Source organism: Silurus meridionalis, chromosome 13, assembly GCF_014805685.1.
Source record: "Silurus meridionalis isolate SWU-2019-XX chromosome 13, ASM1480568v1, whole genome shotgun sequence".
Taxonomy (NCBI): domain Eukaryota; kingdom Metazoa; phylum Chordata; class Actinopteri; order Siluriformes; family Siluridae; genus Silurus; species Silurus meridionalis.
In genome coordinates this window covers 21,674,306-21,696,571 of record NC_060896.1, presented here as the reverse complement: position 1 = coordinate 21,696,571, position 22,266 = coordinate 21,674,306, and the positions used below count along the sequence as shown (strand labels likewise).

Below are 22,266 nucleotides of genomic sequence, written 5' to 3'. Positions count from 1 at the left end.
CTGAGAGCTAAAAAGTGATGGGGACACACACACACACACAGACATCATGTTAAAACATCACCTTAAAACAAATTGTCATCTTACCTGTGCATACTCCCTCTCCAGTGTGGCCTTCTTCTGACTATAAGTCCTGCAAGAAAAGAAAACCCAAAATAACTTATATTAAACTAAAAATAATGCAGCCAATACCCACATTATGTTCCCTCCCTAACAATTTTACTCCACTTAATTCTTGCCCTCCAACCACCCAGAACCTCAAGTCAGGTGACAGCAACCTTACACTCCATCCTGATAAGCAACAGAGGAAACATTCAGATGAGCGTTTTATTAGTGCTTTGAGCTCGGCTGCTTTCCGACTAGCCAGAAGGCAGGAGGTAGTTACAAAAAAGCAGTGGTAATGAACAGCATATGAAAAAGAAAGAAGTTGTTCAGACCCCCAGTGTGTTTGAAAAATTTCAGACCTTCAAAAAAAAAAAATGGACAAAATGATAAATTTGATACCTTTTATATGAGTAGTATGTGTAAAATGCAACCTGGATCAATTTAGTCAGCATTGCTACCTATTGCAATATATACCTACCTATAGCCTTTTAAGACATTGAAAAAATGTCTTAAAATGTCCTTATGGATCTTTTATGCAATTTTCTCAGGTTGAGAATTCTGGGAAGCATTTTAATAACCTGTAGAGAGTTAATAATTATAAAAACGATAATAATAATAATAATAATAATAATAATAATAATAATAGTAATAGTAATAATAATAAAAATAACAATAAGGAACTCTTGGTAACACAGTCATTGCCAAGGCTTTTAAAAAGTATCCAGGTTCCATATGATCCTCAAACCTGCCAACACCAATGCAGCAATATGGCCTACAGGCCTCCATAACTACGACTAAATGTGGTCTACATTTACGGCATCTGTAAGATGCCCTTATCCAGAGCGACTTGGATTTATCTCATTCATTCAACTGTTAAACTGTTCAACAGCTATGGGGTTAAGGACCTTGCTCAGGGATCCCGATTTGACAGCTTGGTGTGACTGGGATTTGAACTCGTGGATACAAAGTCCAATGCCTTAACCTTAGCTAAATAGAAAAACTTCTGATTCTACTAAATATCATGTTAACATTCACCTGCAAAACTTCTTCAATTTAAAAAATGGACAGAAATGGATAAACATTCAGATCATGTGTTGGGTATGTTTTTCTTTATCTAAAAAGCATGTAGTAAAGCCTGTCTGCTCCCTATCAGGGTGCAGTGTGTGTGTGTGTGTGTGTGTGTGTATGTATATATGAGTGAGAGACTGTGTGTGTTCGAAGCAATATTGTTCATTTCTGTATGGGCTCGATTAAATTTGTTCTTTTACAAGACAGGAATTTCCGCAGTGACTCCTGTTTGAAACTCCAGTAAACGCTTTTATCAACTAAATGAGCGCTGGATTAAATCCAAAACATGGCTGTGGGCTTACATAGTTTGATGGGGCTGAAAGAAGAGGTGGGGGTATGTTCATGGCATATCACACACACACACACACACACACACACACACACACACACACACACACACACACACACAATTTGCAGTTGATCTAATGGGTTTATCTCTTGTCCAAACCTCTATCTCTCTTCTATTTCACGTCACGTACAGTTGTTATCGCAACTACAACACTACTTATCTCAATCTAGGAAGCGCAACTCCAAAAATTGTCCCTCTCAGTCTGCTTCAGAGAATGGCTAAGAATTTTGGGATTACATAAACCCTCTAGCACAGCATTAACGCTTTTACTGCCAGAACGTCTGTAAACCATTCTTGTCTATGAAATCTCACATTTGTCATGTGACAGGCTGACACACACAGTTTTCAATCTTCCAAAGGTTTTCAAAAGGTCTGCAGAACGAAAAGTGTGTATTATAAATGAATGCGTATTTCTGTCAAAATTCTGATGAACTGCCGGATGACTCACATTAAACAAACCCAAAAAAAAAAAAAAAAACTAAAAAAAAAATTTAGTCAGAAACAGACAGGAAGACACACCCAGTTATAAGTACTTCCAAAAATCTGTTTCCTCTTTTATTGCATGTACCCTTTTACCCCGGCCCAACTTTCAGACTTCAGTCAAGCATCAAAAATTCCCTTCAGATTCTTCTATTATTCAAGTACAAATTGCACAAAACCAGCTGGCTACAAAATGTCACTTATGACTCAAGATGTCCCCACGGAAAAGGCAGACAAGTTAGAAGCTCCGCTGAATATGATGGCTCTTTCTCTATACTGCAATTAACACGTATGGATTGAACTAAGATTTTGCGAGCACACACAAAATGTGCAGCAGCTACAATCATAAGCCATAAAACATTGGGATTTATTCATGAAATGCATTGATAAATACACTATATGGACAACAGCTTGTGGAAACGTAATCATATGATTTGTATGTGCTTTTTAATTTAGGTTTGAGAAGTCCAGGGGTGCAGTCAGTGTTCCAATTCATCCCAAATGTGCTCAATAGGGTTGAAGTCAGAGCTCTATATGTAAGCTATATGTTCATGGAGTTTGCCTTGTCAAAACTGGGGATAACAAAGCAGAATTCAGTGGTAAAACACTCAATCATCTTTATCGCCAAGTATCATGGGTTGCATGGAAGGAATTTGTCATGGTGTGCGGGTGCTATTGAAAAGTATAATAATAAATAAAGATAAAGACATTAACTATATAGTTTGTGCAGGGTATGTAAAGTTAGTCAGTGCAAATGATCATATTTCCTAAATAAAGTCCTAGGTGCAGGTGGTCCTTGTTGATTGTGTTATTGTAAAACATATCCAATGAACAGTTTGGGGTTTACATTACTGTATTGTTAGTGTTGATAGAAGCAGATCAGAGATGATGGTGGGTCCTTGGTGTTATTAATACATGGGTGCATATGTATTTTTTACTTTTGCATGCCCTGAAAAGCCTCTTAGATTTCTGCTATGCTCAATATATTTAAAACACTTTTTTTTTTTTTTTTAGTTTTGGATTATTTGGTCACTATGCTCTCAGCAGTCTGTATCAGGCTGCATTGGAAAAAAAATCCAAATGAGCCCAAAAAACCCTGTTTGTACAGTCATAGTTAGAAGTGAAGAACACGGAGCCCACAGCAGGATGCTGAAGTGCATAAAAACATTACACTGCAAGAGAAGAAACAGAAAGGAGGCAAGCCTTGTAATGCAGCTACATCTACGGTTGGACGTCTTCTAAAGGAAAAATATGACTCTTTTTTCACATTTAATTTAAACTCTTGTCTGGAATTCAAATCGTTTGGCTTAGCTCAACAATAAAAGTAGAAAATCCCATCTTTTCCTCCCTGAATTGCAAAATGTAATCATATGGCTCATGAATAATTTTTTTTTACGACACACCATTTCTCTAAGAGACAAGTTTATTATGACCAGTGACTTGAAAAAAATGACATTCCTATGAATTAACAAAATACCATTCTTTTGTATTACATTGTAAAATGTATTTAAATATCTGTAACTGATCACCTCCATGTACAGTACAGTTTCAGAAAGTTGCAGTGCAATGAGTCATACTTCTCACAAATGAAAGTCAAACACACATCTCGCCATTCAACAGGCATCTCTGACGTAAAGAAATGTAGAGAAATAATAATTCAATAAAAGCATTATAAAGCAAATAAAGAGTAATGGCCTTTAAATCGGTGAAGATTTGAATGGAACACTGCCTAATGTTCTCTCATTTACACTATTCAAAGCCATTCACAAAATGTCATGGGTATATTTTACTTAAGTATTAGGAAAGAAAAAAACAGGGGTTTCCCTTGAACAAAAGTTGGAAGAGTTTGTTAAAAACAGAAGTAGAACAGTAAGAGAAGAGAAAGCGAGAGACTCCTAAGCATACAATGCAATCGGATTGTTGCTTGCTTCCAAACGATGAAACAACCTGCAATGAGGAAGCCATGTGGCTTCCAGATGTTGTTCTTTCTAACATAAACTTCTGTAAAATTGTTTCCTCAAATGTAAATCAAAGGTCAATCGGCCAAGAGTAAAATCTGCCTGAGATCATCTTTGGGTCTCACTGATCTGGACAATGTGAGAGCGCAAAAGCCAGCAAACCCAGACAGTTAGAACAACTATACAGTCATATTACCAAAGCCTGCTTGTTTTAGTGGTGAGTTTGGTGTGGCAAAACAAAAGACCATTTTTGAAGAAAAACAATTAGGAATACAAAGAAGGGGATGAAATAGGAACAACTAAGACAGCAAGTCTGAAGACATTTTCCAGGAAGTCGCCTGGAAGGGGAAGACAACACTTAAAGTCAATAATTACACCCAGCCCCAGAACACCTAATTATAAAGCAGCACAGAGGATCTAACGATCAGGCTACTGTTAGTTTTAGGAACCCACGACTATTAACATGTCTGAATCAAGCTGAAAAAAAAAAAAAGAAAAGAAACTCAGGAACTTTGAGAATTCTACCCCATACCAGAGTTATTCTTGAATACAATGCCAGGGTTGACAAAGAAAACTTAAATATGCTTTAATGTGCTATAATTAATCCCTCCACCTGTGGCTAGCAGATCTTCCCAACATTCTCCACAGTGAGCTGCAAATAAACAGAATGTGTAAACCTGGGTATCCAGCAAAACAGATGTGCTGTCAAAAATGAATGTATTCCTAACGTTTCTTACATATCACTGCATGTTACAGTTGCTATGGTGACATGAAACGTGTTCGGCTGTCCAACTGCTGCACTGCGATCCAGAAAAACGGACATTTGCTAGTCATGAACTTTCATTAAAATTTGATCAGACTCAGGTTTCGATTAGGCCCATCAAAACTGGCTTTACTTTCACAGTATGTTTAGGTTGTCTTACACACACAGTTTTATGGAATTTAATGGTTCACAGTCAAGCTATAAACTGTGGAATTTGCTTAAAAGCCACAAGCACACAACAGGCAAAATTTCCAATTCATCGGTATGTAAACAATTCAGGGTCAATTCAATTCAAAACATAACAAGATGGCAAAAATAAATCCTATCAGTCAACATGATAAAGCTATAAAACATGCTGTTTCGGCAATAGTGTTTGGCTATTTTGTTAAATAAATTTTTTTTTAACTATTATGGCCTGAACATCTTACTCTAAAAGTAAGGACGTTTGTGACAGTGAAGAGAACTGAAAACGAAAACCAAACCCTGCCTGTGTACAGGTTTCAGTGCAGCTTCCTTTTTACTGGTAAGGAGGAACACGAGAGAGCAATTGTGGTTAAGTGAAGAGAGAGAACACCAGAGTGAAAGAAAGTGAGTAAACAAGGACAAAGGAGAGAAAAATAAAGACAGAAGTGGGACGATAAACAAAGTACCAAGGATTAGGCTAAGCGATTGCAATCTAATTATAAGTGAAATGAGATGAAGCCGGGGTTAGCGAAGTCACACCACAGCCGTGTTTCCAATTAGAGACCGTTTGAGTGCCAGCCCGGGTGAAGCCATGTGTAATCTCACCACACAGGCAAGAAGTGTGTGGATTTGCCCTGTTGTAATTTCGCGCAAAAGATGTGCAACTAAACAATCGCTCTGGGATTGTTCAATGATGCAAAAAGCACTTAATGCATCAAAGAACTTGTGCTTGTATTTCAATTATGTACAATGAAAACCTTTTCCAAAAATCCTAACAGAAATGAAACAGTAATCAATATTTGTTATTTATTTAGTGGACTTAATTAAATTACCACATTCAGTATGGAAGGATTTTGGATACTGTGGCCTGATTTAGTTTCGATTTTAGAGACATGAAATAATAAGCAACGTGAATGTACAATAATTTCATTGTGATGAGTGTGATACTGACATAACACTGATACTATAAATGCTTTTAACACACTGTAGACAAAACTGCAAGAATTGTCGGCTGATTAGTTTCAAGAACTGTTGAGGTAAATTTTACTGTACATTCACAGTACATAAACAGTGCTTATAAAACTGTACTATGGACTGATCTAGTGAACTACTGTGCTCAAAAACATACGAGTAGAACTGCTCTTCTGGACCGTAATTATTGAATGTGAAACATGTCTTTTACCTCAGTGGGTGCTAAAGATGTGGGTCTAAAATCGGCTGGTCAGTTTCACTTTAAATAGGGAGCTTGCTTTGTCCTACACGTAGGATATATTGTGGATCCTCTGCAATCCTGACTAAATAGCATTAGGAGTTTCATATAAATCAGAATAGCATATTTAACAGAATAGCAATCCAAAAAATGTATACGTGGATTCCTTGGGTCAAGTCCGGTTGCTTGTGAACTCTGGACATTTTGCAAACAGGCTGTGAATGCATCTTTTTATGGTCACCAACATGAGGGGTTGATATTAGAGGTCCTCAATCGACTGCGCAATAGTTGCTACCAGGTCGCAAAAATGTATTAGAAAAAAAAGTCTACAGATATCACACATAAGATAATATTTCAATATAAATTTTAATTGCAAATTTGACTCACAGAGTTCCACATCAATCAAATTTGACTCACAGAATTCCTCATCAAACAAATTCGACTCACAGAATTCCACACCAATCAAATTTGACTTACAGAATTCCACACCAATCAAATTTGACTCACAGAATTCCACACCAAACAAATTTGACTCAGCAAAGCCTCTGGCGAGAGTGGCCGATAAGTCCATTTTATTAGTGAAAAGTGTGTGTGTGTGTGTGTGTGTGTGTGTGTGTGTGTGTGTGTGTGTGTTTGTGTGTATTGAAATGCTGATTTTTTTTAGGTAAGTATTTTTCTAGATCACAGGAATACAGACAATTACTGAAACCTGAACTTTTCTATAGGAACAGAGTTATAATTATAAATCATGTAAAACAATGAAATTTAAAAAAAAGGCTATACATACATCAGGGGTGGCTAAAACGTTGATTGCGATCGACAAGTATTTTTTTTTTTTTCATCCTTCATCTATCCTGCCTAAGGCATTTGCCACTTGATTGACATACAGGGCGGCCAGTCTGAGATCACTAACACACGGCTCACCACATGTGCGCAAACTACTGTAAAACTCCAGTGAGCTAAGTGACTCGACTTATATATGTGAGTCAGCCTTTTACCAAATGAAGATTATTAAGTCCATCATTTGGAAGTTGAAGATTATTAAGTCCATCATTTGGATCATTTGGAAGTCTGCTCGAGGCTCATTTCCAGCAGCTACTGTACGAACTATGCAATCCTGGCTGACTCCATTCAGTGCAAGCCATCAGTGTAAGTGACCATAAATGTATTGAATTGAATTGTGCCATATTGTATATATAAAGTATACTAGTATACAGTATCTCACACAAGTAAGTACACCCCTCATATTTTAGCAATTTTTGTATCTTCTTAAGGGACAATTCTATAGAAATAAAACTTGGATATATTTTAGAGTAGTCAATGCGCAGCTTGTATAGCAGTATAGATTTACTGTCCTCCAAAAGAACTTAACATACAGCCATTATTCTCTTAATAACTGACAACAAAAGTGAGTTCACCATAAAATTAACATGCCAAAACTGTGTCAATATTTTGTGTGAGCACCATCATTATCTAGCACTGTCTTAATCCTCCTGGACATGGAATTCATCAGAGCTGCACAGGTTGTTGCAGGGATCCTCTTCCACTCCTCAATAATGACATCACAGAGCTGCTGGATGTTAGACACATGGTGCTTCTCCACCTTCTGCTTGTGGAGGCCCCACAGGTGCTCGATAGGGTTCAAATCTGGATACATACTTGGCCACTCCATTGCCTTCACCTTCACCTTCCTCAGCAAGGCATTTGTCATCTTGGTGGTGTGTTTGGAGTCATTTTCCTGTTGAAAAACTGCAATTCGGCCCAGATTCTGAAGGGAGGGCATCATGTTCTGCTTCAGAATATCACAGTACATGTTGGCATCCATGTTTCTCTCAATGAACTGCAGCTCCTCAGTTCCAGCAGCACTCATGCAGTTCTAGGCCATGATGCTACCACCACCATGCTTGACTGTAGGCAAGACACAATATTCTTGGTACTCCCCATCAAGGCACTGCCACACAAGCTGTACACCATCTGAGCCAAACAAGTTAATCTTAGTCTCATCAGACCACAGAACATGGTTCCAGTAATTCATTCTCTTGGACAGGTTGTATTCAGCATACCGTTTTAGAGCTTTCTTGTGAGTCAGCTTCAAAAAAGGCTTCCTTCTGGGACGACGGTCATGCAAACCGACTTGTTGCAGTGTGCGGCGTATGACCTTCAGTGTTCAGTGCTTGCAGAAAAGAAGTGCTTTCACGCACATCACTTTCTGTTTATTTATGAGGTTTTGCACCGTCTATTAACTGTTTAAAAGCAATAAGATTCTGTTTAATCAGGTGTCTTGGATTGTAGAAAGTACTTGATCATCTTGATAATTAGTAGTTGATATTTACTTTATTTTATAGTCTTCTATGTTTTGCTTTGAACATTATGGCAGCGAAGACGTGGCCAAGCATGAGCTGTGGAGGGAGAGCAGGCGGACAAACCAGCAGGTAACAAATGAGTTTCACCTGTGGCTTTTTGATAGTTTCGATAGTTTGATAAATTCAAGTTTATTGCCATTTGCCCAGGTACATTGAAAAACGTACATTGAAAATCTTGTCAACTTTAGTCACAAAAGGTTTACACAGTATTTACACGAAACAGAATACACAGATAGACTTTCTAGTTAATATATATATCACACATTTTGAAAAAAGCGAATGTAAATAAATAATAATGCACTTGTGTAAATAAGTAATATTGCACGTTTGCTGACTATACATAAGTAATATTGCACATGGTGGTCAAAAGATTAGCACAGCGGTGGCTGATGAGAACGCTGTTGTACATAATTGTACACAAACAGTCCCAAAAGCACATTATACAAGGAAAACATTATATATTGTTGGAGGGGAAGAGTAGTCATCGAAATTGCTAGTTTATAGACCCAGGTTACTTATATTTTTGTGCTTTCAGATTTGGCTGCAACAAATTCTAAAAGGTGTGCTCAGCACTTTTATCAGTTGTGCATGTATCAAGGAGTCTTCCTCCACACATTCAATGCAAGGGTTTTAAAAATTTTATTCAGAAAATACTCTCAAATCGCTGCCATGTATTTAATAGAGCAACAGTATACAGTAGCCACACAGCACAATGCGAAATGGTTCAATTCATTCAAAAAGTTCATATTAGAAAAAAAGTGTTTGAGTATGACTAAATAAGCATGGTATTTTTACCAATACATGGTACCAGTAACTGATATTAATACGTCATGATAGTCACATATTTATTAACATTATAGCTAGGTTTAAACAGAAAAGGGTACACTCACAAATATAACAGAATATGGGCAATTTGTGTATAAACAATAGGTAACATAAGGTATTCATCTTGTTTTTTTATGCATGTGAAGTCTGCTTGAGCTTGTAAATTAGTTGTGTGTGAAGTGAAATCTTCATTTAATAGCAAACATGTTTTACTTTATGCTAGCCAGATCAAATTAAATACCACCGCCATTTTACTGACGAGGTTCCGGTTATAACATTTAAGCTATTTACAAAACACATACACACGCTATGAACTGAGGTTCCCAGAATGCACTGGAATTAATTATTTCCACACACACACACAAAGAGTACTCTCTTTCTCTCTTGTCCTCTCCGCTTTGTTTCTGTTTTTTTTTTTCTGTTTTTTTGCCACCATCCACAAGATTCTGAACCACAAAACTTCCTTTCAACTATTTGAAAGCATAAATGTCTCTCTGGAGTGCTAAACTATTTCCCATAATGCTTTGCATCGCCCACCCCGCTCTTTCTGCCGACAGTCAATTGAACAGAAGCCTCCTCGTTGTTCAGTTAACCAATAACAGGTAATGGAGGACAGAAGGTAAAGGAGGACAACAGATGTAAATGGCGGTAAACAATGGATGAATTTAGATACAGCATAACAGGAAACACATACACACGTGTGCACACACACACAGAGTTGCGCTTGTTAGTCTGTGCAAAGAATAAAAACCTTAAACAAAGCACTGGGATTATGGTTGCGAGTGTGTGTCTATTTTAGAGTGAATGTGAGCGACGCGGTGAAGGACTAATAACAGCTTTGGTCATGTGACACATCAAGTGATGGCATCAGCAGCAGCCGGCTAAACGTTGTTCAGAAGGATCAGAAAGGAGATGCGATCAATGAAGGACCGTACATCCTGCTGTGAGATTGATTCGTGCAACAACACCACTGTGTGTGTGTGTGTGTGTGTGTGTGTAAGTGTAAAAAAAGCATGTTTAAATAGCTTGAACAGAACCAAATGTCCCCACAAGGATAGGAATATTTGACACTTTTGACCTTGTGGGGACATTTGGATGGTGGTGGAAGCTCTACGCAGAAGAGTGGAGGTTATTAGAACAGCAAATGGGGTCTAGATGTGGAATGAAAAGTTCACAAAGTGCATACAAACAGTCAGAGGTCCAAAAAACGTATCTATACAGGGAGTGCAGAATTATTAGGCAAGTTGTATTTTTGAGGATTAATTTTATTTGAGGATTAATTTGAACAACAACCATGTTCTCAATGAACACAAAAACTCATTAATATCAAAGCTGAATATTTTTGGAAGTAGTTTTTAGTTTTAGCTATTTTAGGGGGATATCTGTGTGTGCAGGTGACTATTACTGTGCATAATTATTAGGCAACTTAACAAAAACAAATTCATACCCATTTCAATTATTTATTTTACCAGTGAAACCAATATAACATCTCAACATTCACAAATATACATTTCTGACATTCAAAACCAAACAAAAACAAATCAGTGACCAATATAGCCACCTTTCTTTGCAAGGACACTCAAAAGCCTGCCATCCATGGATTCTGTCAGTGTTTTGATCTGTTCACCATCAACATTGCGTGCAGCAGCAACCACAGCCTCCCAGACACTGTTCAGAGAGGTGTACTGTTTTCCTCCTTGTAAATCGCACATTTGATGATGGACCACAGGTTCTCAATGGGGTTCAGATCAGGTGAACAAGGAGGCCATATCATTAGATTTTCTTCTTTTATACCCTTTCTTGCCAGCCACGCTGTGGAGTACTTGGGCGTGTGTGATGGAGCATTGTCCTGCATGAAAATCATGTTTTTCTTGAAGGATGCAGACTTCTTCCTGTACCACTGCTTGAAGAAGGTGTCTTCCAGAAACTGGCAGTAGGACTGGGAGTTCAGCTTGACTCCATCCTCAACCCGAAAAGGCCCCACAAGCTCATCTTTGATGATACCAGCCCAAACCAGTACTCCACCTCCACCTTGCTGGCGCCTGAGTCGGACTGGAGCTCTCTGCCCTTTACCAATCCAGCCACGGGCCCATCCATCTGGCCCATCAAGACTCACTCTCATTTCATCAGTCCATAAAACCTTAGAAAAATCAGTCTTGAGATATTTCTTGGCCCAGTCTTGACGTTTCAGCTTGTGTGTCTTGTTCAGTGGTGGTCGACTTTCTGCCTTTCTTACCTTGGCCATGTCTCTGAGTATTGCACACCTTGTGCTTTTGGGCACCCAGTGATGTTGCAGCTCTGAAATATGGCCAAACTGGTGGCAAGTGGCATCTTGGCAGCTGCACGCTTGACTTTTCTCAGTTCACGGGCAGTTATTTTGCGCCTTGGTTTTTCCACACGCTTCTTGCGACCCTGTTGACTATTTTGAATGAAACGCTTGATTGTTCGATGATCACGCTCAGAAGCTTGGCTATTTTAAGACTGCTGCATCCTCTGCAATATATCTCACTATTTTTGACTTTTCTGAGCCTGTCAAGTCCTTCTTTTGACCCATTTTGCCAAAGGAAAGGAAGTTGCCTAATAATTATGCACACCTGATATAGGGTGTTGATGTCATTAGACCACACCCCTTCTCATTACAGAGATGCACATCACCTAATATGCTTAATTGGTAGTAGGCTTTCCAGCCTATACAGCTTGGAGTAAGACAACATGCATAACGAGGATGATGTGGTCAAAATACTCATTTGCCTAATAATTCTGCACTCCCTGTATAGTGTAGGGGTAGGTATATAATTAATCAGCACATTAATAATTAGGTCAATGGAAAGTCCTTAAAAGAATTGTATGGACCACTGTGTGTGTGTGTTTGTATGTGTGTGTCTGTGGGTGGGATTGGCAAGGGTCATCTCTCACATCAATGAGACTCCTTTTTCCTCAACAATGGGTCTGAGGTGGATGTGCAAAACAACAAAGGCTTCATTTTTCTCCTTCCCTTGATGCTTGGAGAAAGCGTCTATCACAACATTGTGCAGAATAAAGCTTTAAGCACTACAATCATGCCTCGAGTATACATTTTAAATGCCCAATAAGCTCAATCCTAGAAAAACACAGGGTTGTTTAGTGGCCACTACTCCCACACACCTGATGCAAGCAGACAATTAGGAAATGCTTAACTCTTAAAAGCACAATGCTGAGGATAAACCAGGCCTGGAGTTTAAAAAAAAATAAAAAGAAATTTAAAAAAATATTGCCAACAAAACTTTATTTTTGTAAAATTCAGTGATTTCTTTCTTAGCTTCAAACCACAGTCAGGGTAAAAGATACCATTATATTGCAGCACTGTTCAGAACATTTTATAAAAGTAGTTTGAACTGAACATCAAATTACAGCTTCACATAAATGCACTCACTAAAACACATTTTTGTTTCTATAGTACTACTACATATGGATCTGTATACATGACACTTTATATACTTATTTGTTTATGTATATAATTGCAGATATGGTGAGGTTGGGGGTAGGGGTGTTACAGTATACAAAGTTCACGGTTTGGTACGTCATGGTTCGGTTCAATTTCGGGATGGTTAGGAGGAAGATATGCAAAACATAAAATTGCTTTTATTCATTTTTATTGCTTTTATTAATGCAGTTTTTTAATTATTAACATTTGTAATTATCAACATTTAACCTGTTCAATTATGAACAGGTTAAATGTCAAACAATTTTAAATAAAATGGCTGATTTGGTTAAATAATTTATAAAATAATTTTTATAAAAATAACAATTGTTAGACCCCATTTAGGTAATACAGGTGTGTATGTAAGTGTGTGTGTGTTTTACATTTAATATTAAATTTTCTGAAGAGATATTATTTTCTTAACTGTTCTACTTATTTCAGTATACTTTTGAACAAATGTCTTTATTCCTTCCATCCTTCATTCATTTATTCCCTCGATATGCAGAATTGTCAGGATTTTTCTCTTTTAAGTGAAATTATTAAAGCTAGACATAAAGCGCTAAATAAATCCATATTGCTAGCGTTATGCTACTTTTATATTTAGTGTTTGTTCGCACTGGTTTAATTAAATCAGTCACGATGGAACTGATTGCGCAACCTGATGCTCACGAGTCACGACAGAACAGATCCAGTGTGACTTCCCGAAGTAACAAACAAACACACAATAGCACTTCATTAAACTGTACCATTTTCGCATGATGAGGTTTATACAGTTTTTGATCGCCATGCTGATGTCATACTTCCATCCAAGACACCAGTTTTCTTTTCATGTGCTCGTGCATCACTGTGGTACTTCCATCCAACTCCTCTTTGCATAACTTGCAGGTTACGGTGTTCTTTGTTGTGTTAAATATAAAATGCTTCCATGCCTTGAATGACTTTCTGCTGCCGTTTGACCCTGTACTGTCCGTCATTTCACAATCTACTGTGCTTTGTTGCTGTTGAGCTCACAGCTCAACTAATCGATAACGGCATTCGTTGACGATTTTATTATCGATTACTACCGATTTAATCTGATGCTAGCTTTTTATACATCCTATATACTGTACATCTCACATTCAGTTTATAACACAACAATATCAACAAAAAATAAATGAAAAGCTACCAAAACTTTTGACTAGACATGACATTTTATTGGGAAAATGTCACATGTAAGGATTGAAATTTAGGAATTGCAGATCAGGCAGCTGACTTACATTATCCCAATCCTACTCCTCATGTTATTGCTATTTTCTCCCAAAACATTTATTTTCAGGGAAACAGTTACAGTGGCCCTTATAAAGGTTTCTTGCTGTGGACTGAAAGATAACGACGCACACCATTAGCCGAGTGCTACACAGTAATGGTGCTATATTAGCCATGGAGAGCCGCCAGGTCTGCCAAAGCAATTTCAGAAATAATAACAGGCATTACATCACTTGCATGGTTGTAATAATTATCATATTTTTGTCATCAGGAAGTATACGGGGTAGAACTTGACTGAGAAGGACACGCATCAATGACAAATGCAAAGCTATTGTATAAGAAATGAGAAAAATCAGAAATAAAAAGTGCATCATTTTTTTATTTGGAGAGATTGGCTCTTTGAGCGGGAGTCTGCATTTATTTCTATTAAGCTAATGAGGGTGGGGAATTAATTAGGGATTAATAAGCAAAGTGTTGCTGTGCTGGGTATTGTATAAAGCAGTTGCTTCTGGGAGCACGGTTCTATGCAGTGTGTTTAAAATTGTGCTACCAAGCTCACAGAAACATGGATAGACAACAGCTGTTATTCTTACAATACACACACTTGCACACACACTCAACAGAGTTGATTTGCAGAGCAACTTCCTTTTGGAGATCCCTTGTGGAGGTGCCACATAGTTAAATATGTCTCTTGAGAATAAAAGTTTTTGTCTGCATGTGTGTGCCTTAATTGACACTTGTTTTGTGAGCACCTTTCATAATTTGACGCTGTTAGGACCATCCATAATAAAATTATTAATGTAGTGAATAAATGCTTGCTTGTGATAATGCCAGAAAGTAAAACTTTAGATATTTAATTCTTCTTTTAAAAAAAAACCAAAACAACCAAACAAAAAAAAAAAAAAACGCTGATTATAGGGTCCAGCTCAAAGTCCCTATGAAAACAAATCTGACAAATAATCCTTTGTAAATACATTTGCTCCCCAGCTAAAATTTTTGCCCCATATTTTCAGGGAATATCTTATATTTTCATGTACAACAATTACCGGAACATTTATTTATGTATGGTACAAAAATCTATATTTTATATATATATATATACTGTATCTCACATCCACTTAGACACAACCTGATACAGCCTGGTCATCTGTTTATCATACCTCTTGTACGAAGGCACCCGTTTGGGTATTTACAAATACTTACAGCAATTTTTATTTATATTACTGGTATTGTATTAATATAATATTACTACGATTATTATTATTAATGTTTTATATTAATAATAATAATCGTATTAATATAATATTACTATGATTATTATTATTAATGTTTTATATTAATATTACATTACTCTTAACTAGGGTTTATTTTCGGGGTAGGGCTTATATTACGAGCAGCTTAAAAAATTATGCTAGGTCTTATTTTCAGGGTATGTCTTATTTTCGGGGAAACACTAAGCATCCGTTTGATATGAGCATTTTTCGATGACTATACGAATATACCTGGCCCATATTTGTACAACAACGGACAACATAACAGTTGTTAAACTCTATTCAGGTGCGTTTTCTCAACACACACCTTTGCCACAGCAAGCTCACCCACTTTAAGACTAGATCTGTCACAGGACGAAAAAAGAACAAATCAAACCCTAAGAATGGTACAAAACACATACGAGAAAGAACATTGGTCTCAGTTGTGACGTTCAGCTGTGGGAACGTGTGGCCTCTGAGGAGGAAGTGCAAAGGAAATGCTTTCATCATGCCCAGAGTCTTCTGATCTGGGTGTTCTTCCAAAAAACATCAGCCCTCATCTCCTCCTGCTCTCCTTTTGCACCACCTCCCACTCCGCCCCCAATTTCCACTCCGATCCTTTGTTCATGAGTGATTATGAAAGTGTGTATTGGAGGGTAAATGCTTACCTCATGTCTTCCAGTAAGTCGCATTCGGTCTGGTGTTTAAAGTGAAGTCTGGTGAGCTGCTCTGTGTGAGTGGTCTTCAGCTCCTGTGTGACTTTTACCTACATGCAAACACACATTGGGGAAGAGATCTATTATTTAATTAAATTAAGAAATGGCAAAGTTTACTGTTCAAACACCCACACACAGCTATATACGTACACACACGCCTGTTATTTTGCTCCTCAATAATTTACTGGGTATGTGACCTTTCCAGACAAAACAAAGGGAAATACCCTGACCTGCTAATAACAAACACAATGAGCACAACATGTGACATAACTAGACCTTGATGTTCTGCCCTCTCAAGTCAGCTCAGTTTCATTTAAAGTGTGCTTTATTGTCACGGAAGAACACGGGAGAACCCAAAACTCATGAGACGAGCAAAAAAAAAAAAAAGGTCCAAACAAACTGGTAACAGCAACAAAACTATAATATACAGGGTTAGGGGTCACTTGGGGTGAAGTTACCAGAAGAATATTACATTAGAATATTGTGTGCGGCACAAAAATTACGGAATTAATAATGGTGCCATATTTTAGTTATTTTAATTTTTCTTCAGTCACATATTTTCTCACAAATGGCTTGTGGTCCTCTAGAACACCATTTAAACTGTCTATGTGTAAGTTACTAGCCGGCAGTGAAGTTCCACAGACTTTTTATCGAAATATCTACATCAATCATGCTACTTGAACAGTAATATGCTTGCATTAAATTTTATAATGAATTATCCTCTTTTTTAATCCCAAATGTATAGTGTATGGTGGTGTAGAGGTCTGAGAGTTGAGCCAGTCTATAAATGAAAATCAAAGATACTACACAATAAGCAATGCACCAATCTGATTTTAATTCCAATCTGAATATTGATATTGGACTTATGTTGCCCTAAAATGTTAGATCAGATTAGATCCATATTTAACAGACGCTGCCAAAGTGTTTAGTAACGCAACCACGAGCGAGCATTTATATAAACAGTGCAAGCCTCCAACTAATATGCATAATAAGAGAAGTTTGAAGAGAATCAAAGGGGTGAGAGTTATGTTAATGCCATATAGTGTTAACTGGAGAAATTTCTAAAAGAATTCCACATTAATATATACAGTATGTATACTGCATTAATACGAATACTGCTATACTGAATTTAATCAAGGCAGCTTTTTTCTGTTTAATCACCAAGAGATTTCAGACTCACATTTTATGGCCAAGCACAACACAATATGGCCAAATATTTGTTCATTTTTGCTCTGATTAGGAAAATAGTTCACAAAGAAGCTAAACAGGGCAAGGGATGTCAATGCAGAGATTGACTTACAGCCTGCTGTAAGTATAGTCACTGTTTCTATGTAATAAAGTATTGCTAAAGTTAAAATTGCATGTAGTGAAGTCATTCAAGAGTAGGGATTCAATCGGTAAATTGTACCAGTAATGTTCTATTGAATAGCAGAATTCTTGGAACACCGCTTGTTCAAACAAATTTGTGGACAGCAAGTAACTGTAGTATAATATGATATTGTAGACGTACTTCGAATTTTTTCACAAGGCCACACTATTTTTAAGAGATTCTACCCAATTCTTAACCCCCGGATCCCTGCCTCAAACTTGTCAATTCGCAACCTTCTGCACCTTTATGAATTTATGTATTTGTAATGTACACATACAGTTGTCACCCAATTGGCATTAGGCCTTTATTGCTTTTTATTATCTGCCTAATAAAATACAATTGTATGGAAAAGTTTTATTACACAGCGGAAGTTCGAACCCAGAAGCCGTTTTATTAGCTTTTTAATTATTATCACCATTAAAATTAATTGTATAGTGTTAGCTCTGTGATACCTCCTTTTAGTCATATTAAATATGGTCTTTTTTTCTCTTTCGAACATTTCCAGCACTGTTGTTAAAACTCTACTTTTCTAAAGTGATATATTGGAATATAAACTGATAAGACTTTATTTTCCAAATGACAGTACATAAAACATTCTGCATTTACCTTGACATATGAGAACACGTGTTTTTTTTTAAGCAGTGAAATCAATGGAGACATCGAAAGACCACTAAAGTTAAAGATCACAAGATCATCAGAAAGACCACTAAAGTGAATGGGCTAGAAGGAAGCAGGGCTGTCAATCATTCCAGATGCATACACTAATTGACCCATGCCAAAAATGACAAATGCAGTTCTAAAGATCACTTTTTGGGGCGATATTTTTTTCCAAGCGTACTATAATGTTAAAATGCTGATCAACTACATAAAATGTGTAGAAAAGTTTTCATACAGTCCTCAGAGACAGGATTGTAGCGAGGCACAGATTTAGGGGAAAAGGTAAAGAAAAATTTCTGCAGCATTGTAGCTTCCAATGAGCACAGTGACCTCCATCATCTGTAATAATAACCCAATGGTCACTCTGAAAGAGCTCTAGCATTTCTCTGTGGAGAGAGGAGAACCTTCCAGAAGAACAACCATCTCTACACCACTCCACCAATCAGGCCTGTATGGTAGAGTGGGCAGACGGAAGCCACTCCTCAGTAAAAGGCAGATGACAGCCTGTCTGGAGTTTGCCAAAAGGCACCTGAAGGACTCTGAGACCAAGAGAAACAAAGTTTGAACTCTATGGACTAAATGCTAAGCAACATGTCTGGAAAAAAACAGGCACCACTCAGCACCTGGCCAATACCATCCCTACAGTGAAGCATGGTGGTGACAACGATTCCAAGATAACAAAGGAGTGATTACAAAATGTAATCAATTTTAAAATAAAGCTATAAAATGAAAAAAAAATTGAAAAAAGTGGCAATTGGACAAAAGCATACATGAATAGCAATCTTTCATGTTGAGGAGTGTCCATAAAGCAAGTTAGTTCCTGATATCACTTGTTAAAACACACAAACAGTCGCTCGAAACCTGTCTATTTTAAGTCTTGCGCAAGTAGACTATAGAAACAAAAACATATCAGAACAAGCAGATAATATAAACATGTTATTTGAATAACAGTTGGAAATCCTGTCAGGTTACAGCAAACATTAATCAACAGCCCTGTGGTATCAGCCATAGAAAGAAGTCTAATTAGTATAATGACATAACTCAGCCCTGCAGTTATAAAGCAAAAGCCATGGAAGTTGTCCAAGACCCAGTCAAAGTGCAGTAGGCCTATTTGTACAAAATGTATTTGATCATAAACAGCAGACCTTGGATAGATGGATGCATTCAATTATCCAGTAAAAAAGAAACAGCTGATTAAATACATCATACCATTCTCATCCACATTCTTTTAACCAGCTGCACATGTTACTGTGAAAAGAATCATTAAAGAAGCAGTATAGGCCATCAGATAACACTTACGTGCTAATTCGATACCGATATCTATTCAAATATGTAGACATGGAATCGATGCATCCTTAAAAACTCTATTTTTTTTCGATTTCCTATTTACAGTTCCACTTGTGCATATATGCCTAACATCAGAACGGGCTGCATGTCTATAGATATAATAAATCCTTCATTAACCAGTGTAATGGTAAAGTGTTTCACATCAAACACCACAAACACATATACATGTCAAAAACCATATTTGTGCAGGAATTACACCTCAGTAATTCTCACAAAACATCACCGTTATCATTGCAATCCCATGTTTAACCACCGTAAACATCAAACCAGCATGTCGCTTCGTTGAACTGCATTTTACTGTCTATCCGCTGCTGCGATTCAAAACCGAGTTAAACCAACAAAGATATTTCCCTATTTTGTAAACATTTCTTTTGTATAAAAAAAAAAAAAAAACTTTTATTTGGAAGTTACTAGCCAGCTAGCTTCTCAGTGACATTAAAATTAAAAGGTGGATCCGTTTTAGGTCATTTCTTCCTTATTACTAGCATTTTCTTTGGAACTGTCATCAGTGTATTTTATGGCGATGTTATAAGCTCGTTCCTTGAATAATTAAAGAATATACTTGTGCCATTCGGTCTCTTACTGTATTTAATTGTATAAATCACTCTGTAATAATCCGTCCATCCATTTGCAGTACTGCCTCAAGCATATCCAAGGGAACTCAGGGCAACCCATTAGCATGGCACAATCTTGCACATATTCGCACACCCATTCGGACAATATAGACACTTTTCTGAAATGAGACTACACCGCAATTGTTTGAACAGGGAGAGGAAACCAGAGCACCCGTAGGGGGAAACTGTGCATACAGGAAAGAGACTGGATTCGAATCCCCATCCCTGGAGTCAAACATGTCATCCACCAAGTCAGTTTCCCAGTATTTTTTCCTTATTTCCTTATGAAGTTACTTCCTGGATATACTCCAGACTTTCTGTAAGGTCTTAATCATCAACTGTACAATACATTGCTAAACATCAGGAGGGTCTTGTCCATGCTGTTTTTCTGTCCAAATGTGTCTTGTCTTTCTGTCTTCCTAACATTTAGAGGTAGGGACTAATCCGAATGTCCATCACCAGAAACACACTCCAAGCATTAAATGTACACTTTTTAAGCACGCTGCACTTGAGTGCACATCAAATGAACACATCCAATACCAGCAGTACACAATAATGGATACTCAGATGTACCCTGAGAGGGGTGCTGACCTTATGATCATTACAAATCAGATTAAAAGTCATGAGAGACATGTGAAAGGTGGAGCCCTTTAGTGAGCGGGAAGTCTTTGCATGCTCTCAAGTTGGGTGTTTGCGTTAAGTAGGTCTTTATTCCGTCTATTCCTAGTTGAATATTTTGGCTACGGCTCCCTTGTACAAGAAATGTTTAATCTCAGTAAGTCACACCTGAATAAACAAATGGTATTAAGAAGAAGAATTAGCTGAGGTTCCCTGAGGAAATGGTGAATGTCCAAACCGGAGCCGCTTTGTAAGTCGTATCGATCAGCAAAAATGCATATCGTGAGCACAAGTGTGACAACACGAGAAGTGTTTGATGATTACGCATCACGCTTAAGTGAAATCAGCGACACCTGAAGAATCGTGTATACCACCTGTCAACATGCTGAACATCAGGAAACTGATGAACAACACCAGGGCATGTGATTTTGATGTCCTGGGTCACCCTGTGGGACTGCACTGATGAGCCCAGGCAGGCCAACTAATACCTGGGGACGAGCTGTTAATTACAGAGCCAACGCTCTGCTCGGCAGGAAAGGATTCAGCCTAATTGGTTCAGAAACTATTCTCTGAAGGTTAGTCCAGGTGATCATCAGCATAACAAACGAAAAAGAAGCCTGAGAACATTCTTGGATTGTTCGTTGGCACACAGTGTTACAAGCCACGGGTCTAACAATAGAGTGCACCAAATGCTATGGACAATAGAGAACAAAAAAGCAATAACTGGAATTGAAGAAAAAAAAAAAGTTTGGGGAGCGGTCGAACTCAATTTGCAAGGGTTTGAAAGGACAACTGGCAGGTCCCCATTATGAAGAGAAGCATCCAGTTCAAACGAGTTGCACAAAAATAAAGAAATCATATTTTGTATTTGTTGTAATAAAAAAAATCATAATAATATTATAGTATTACTGACAAAAGATATGAGATTTTGCAATCACAGCAATAAAATATTATCATATAATATGCCTCGGGGATACATGAGCTGGACAGGACGGAAAGCAGCCGGCTGCATGTCACAAAGGACACGTCTGCATCTCTGGCGTGATTTTAATTGACCGTTAGAGCTCGAGATCTCATGTCTCTGAGCGGCACGCTTCCTAAAACAATGAATGAACCCATCCTGATTCATGTTTAAATCATAAAAGAAAATAAGTCCAGCCACCCATCCACCTCAGACTGTACTGTGACTGTAGACTGAAATGAAAGGGAGCTTCGTCTTTGTGTGGCTTTTCGACTCCATCTCCAACTGTACCCTCTTACTCTGCTCCCATCTGACAGCATACGTTTCGTTTCACTACAAACGACAACCTTCACTGTTTCCTGTGTGCACTAAGACAGAAGAGTGACATAAGGTCAGGCGTAACCTTGTCACGCTGATGCCGAGAGGTCGACTGGGTTTTATTCAAGGTGTCCACGGTGGCTGGAAAAAACACTGATGCAAAGTCAGCATGTGCCTCGATTCCTGAAGATGCAGCAGCCTGGAAGATTTCTGAAATCTAACACCATTCCTGCGTAAATCATTCAGTAATTCAATAAGAGATACCAGTCTGTTCAAGCTCTTCAAGGCTGCCTATGCCATATTTATTTTTATTTTTTTGAGGGGGGGGGACAAATCATTAAGCATGGTCTGTTAGAAAGCATAAAATCCCACTCAAGAGCCCTGTCACTGTTTGCTACAGATGCACAGGC

At 37.7% G+C, this 22,266-nt stretch overlaps 1 protein-coding gene across 1 annotated transcript in view; it reads right to left on the bottom strand.

Annotated features, from left to right (window-relative positions):
* LOC124395533 (F-BAR and double SH3 domains protein 2-like) overlaps window positions 1–22,266 on the bottom strand; it is an 89,664-nt gene that overhangs the window by 66,719 nt on the left and 679 nt on the right. Inside the window, 2 exon segments of the mRNA XM_046864092.1 lie at window positions 85–130; window positions 15,925–16,022. Coding sequence (XP_046720048.1) covers window positions 85–130; window positions 15,925–16,022 — 144 coding nt within the window.